At 43.6% G+C, this 3,308-nt stretch overlaps 1 protein-coding gene across 1 annotated transcript; it reads right to left on the minus strand.

Moving 5' to 3' along the window:
• Positions 1-1,545: 1,545 nt before the first annotated feature.
• LOC101833621 (taste receptor type 2 member 39) lies at positions 1,546-2,505 on the minus strand. The gene has a single exon (XM_005083079.1). The coding sequence runs from the start codon at positions 2,503-2,505 to the stop codon at positions 1,546-1,548; it is 960 nt and encodes a 319-aa protein (XP_005083136.1).
• Between the last annotated feature and the right edge of the window lie 803 nt (positions 2,506-3,308).

A 3,308-nucleotide genomic window follows, 5' to 3' on the forward strand; every position in this document is an offset into this window, starting at 1 on the left:
CCGAGGAGGACCTGCGTGAAAAGGTGGGTGTGACAGCAAGCACACAGCTGTGACGTCACAGCGTCTCTGAGCTGTGACGTCATAGCGTCTCTCTGAACTCCTCGGGCTGGAGACCCCGAGTCAAATGTGTGTGTTCGTTGTAAGTCTCACAGTCACAGTTCTGCTACGGCATCACAGGCAGGGCCACAGCACCGGTGTTTAACAGCACGCACAGTCTTTCCTTGAGAAACACAAACCCCGTGCTTCAAGCCAGCACAGCGAGAGAGAGAGGTCTTGGAGAAGCACCACTGCATATCCTATACTAATTTCTGAATATGCATGAAAAATATGTTTGCCGTCCTGGTTTTTAAAATGGGCTTGAAGGTCAAAAAATGAGGGGAGGGCGTAAAGCAGAGTGTAAATGTTTCCTGTATCCTAGAGACTCCGTCTGATAAAAAGAAGTCATCTGCTAACAACTTCTGCCAAACTACCCCAGCGGTTAACACAGAAATATAAATACACTCCAAATATGTGTTCTGTGAAAGCAGAAATGCAAAGGGAGTAACAAAAGCCTCATTGTTTTTGTTCTTAAGACTAAAATAGAACTCTCTTAATCTATATACATGCAGCTACCTCCTTTAAAACATGTAAACCCAGGGCTGTTGAGATGACTCACCACCTGCTGCTTGGCCTGCTGACTTGAGTTTGATTCCTGAGATCCCCTTGGTAGAGGAGAGAACTTAGTCCTTTAGTCCTTCAAGTTTCCCTTTGACTTCCACGTACATGTCAGGGCAGGTACTCATGCACCCACACACAGGTGACAAACAGCATTGTGAATTCCACAACAACAGTGTAGTTTGGATACGCAGGCTTTCTTATTAAGAGCAATGGCACAGTAGGATTCTCCTTGTGTGTGCTTTGAGGTTCCACAAATTCATAAGACCATGCGTTTAGAAAAAAAAATGTTAGCTGATAGTCTTTGTTTGAGGGATGATTTTTGTATTGTCAACTCTGAGAGCTCTTTCCAGACTAATTAGCTTGTATCATTGGAGGGTGGGCACAGATTTTCAGATGCTGCTTAGAAAAAGCCCCAGGTGGTTGAAAGGCATGTGAGGTGGTCAGGAACTCAAGTTTTAGGAGTCTCTACATTGGCGTCTGTATCAGCTCGGATTGCGCATCAGAATCACCCTGAGTACTTGGAAAGGTTTCTAAGTTAGGACACCAGAAATTCGTACTTGACTATTGTGAAATACAAAGCTGGATTAGATGTTGGTTTCAAGTTAGTCCTAGGGATTCCACTGTCTGCAGGGTGCCAAGAGTTACTGTCTTCGATGGAGTAAGGGGAGGCAGACATGGAGGGCTAAGGACAAGAATAAGTAGACATCACTAAGATTGTGCCCAAAAAACACTAGGGAACAGTGGTTTTCAATCCTCTACAGAGACCTTGCACCAGGTGAAGGGGTCAGGCTGGATCTGATGAAGAAAGCTGGAGAGGAAGGAGAGATCTAGGTAAGGGCAGTGAGGGGCTGGTTGTCTATGTTGTGTGGTCCTCCCTGGGAGCTGATATCAGAATCTGCTTTGCAAGTAGAGATGGATTTGGGACTGAAGCTGCTTCCAGCCTCTTCTTAATCCAGGGTTGTTGTGAATCAGTAGAACTGAATGGCCAGCAGGGTAACAAGGCAGGATGACTTTAAGCAGCATACTCCAGAAAAAACTGCCATCCACCAAGTTGGACATGTACACAAACAGAGCAGCCGCATTTGAAATGTAGAGGAAGAGAAAGCAGCCGGTTTCCTTGATGGCCCGCAGATGAGACTCTCTGCTGGGGTCTCTGGAGCTAGTGTCACCTTTTCTCATGTTCAGGGTGTGTCTCCTGAGGGAGAAAATCAGCAGAGCGGTTGCTGCAGTGGACATGATCAGAGGAGGGAGGATTCCCAAACTGAATAAAAAGGTCACGCTGACCACATTAGTCTCGATGAGGTATACTTTCATTGTGTAGTTGAAGAAGTTGAAACTTCGAGAATTGTTGCTATACACGGTGTAGGTGTCCTTGGAGAACATCATGCTGCAGCTGAATGAAATAAACACAGAGAGCCACAGAAGCCAGGGCATTAATCCAGAAATTCTCCACTTTAGCTTGAGGAACAAGGGGTTAGAGAAATTGGCAATCTTCACAAAGTGGAAAAAACTAAGCAAAGCAGCAAACCAGAGGCCACAGTAATTTAAGAACACGAAACTTACTTTGGAGATGCTATAGGAAACACTGCTGTACAAAGAAACCCTGAATATGGAGAAGGTCGTTTCCACCAAGGTGACGCTTTGGAAGCCTATTCTGGATACACTCAGGAAAAGCAGAATCCTAGTGTTCACGGAAGCTGACCTTTTCTGAACCCAAGGGACCATATTCACAACCATGATGATTCCATTTGCAATGATACCGATGATGCACTGTGCGGCTACAACTGTCAAAATTAAGATGACAAATGGTGGCACATCGTGTCTCCAAAGGTTGACGGGATGAACCATCCTGGGTGGTTCCTCTTTGGAGCCTGCAGGAAAGTGTGTCCCGACATTCAATAAGCAGGTCCTTGTCAACTCCCTTGATTTATGTCACAGGAGGAAGAAGCTCATGTACCATCCCGGGACACACTCAATTTGTTTATCTAAGAATTCTTTTCTGTAAATATAGAGATGCAAATGGTGGGAATATTTGGTTTCAGGTCCTTTGGACGTATTTGTGTTTGGTCAAGACTCCAGGGAAGCACTTGTAAGGCTTCATCGTCGTAAACCACTAACATGGTATTGAGAGCCATGCTTCTGACAGCTTCAGTTGAAATATTTAATATAGTAAACCAAGTCAATATTTAATGAGTTTTGACTTGTGAATTCAGGAATTAAAGATCTCTGTGTGAATATGCACAGATCAGTATGAAGTGACTGGATTTATTAAAATTCAAGGCGTATGTATACATGTATATACATATTCATATTAGGTTGCAAACAGACTTCTTATTTTTTGTTAGGTAATATCCAAATAATACTCCTGTACACACACACACACACACACACACACACACACACACACACACACACACACGCACTCACGCACACACACGCACCATTCTTAAACATTGCATATTACTATTACATCCATTTTGTAGACAAGGAAGTTGAGTCATGTAGAGATTTAGAAACCTGTCCAAAGCACACAGCTTAAGAGTAAGCGATTTGGTATTCAAATCGAAGTCACTTGACCGCACAGCTCATTTTTTTAAAAAACTTGTTTCGATAATTTCATACACAATGTATTTACATCATTTCCTACTCCC

The sequence above is a fragment of the Mesocricetus auratus genome, unplaced genomic scaffold (genome assembly GCF_017639785.1).
Source record: "Mesocricetus auratus isolate SY011 unplaced genomic scaffold, BCM_Maur_2.0 Super-Scaffold_100694, whole genome shotgun sequence".
NCBI classification, from domain to species: Eukaryota; Metazoa; Chordata; class Mammalia; order Rodentia; family Cricetidae; genus Mesocricetus; species Mesocricetus auratus.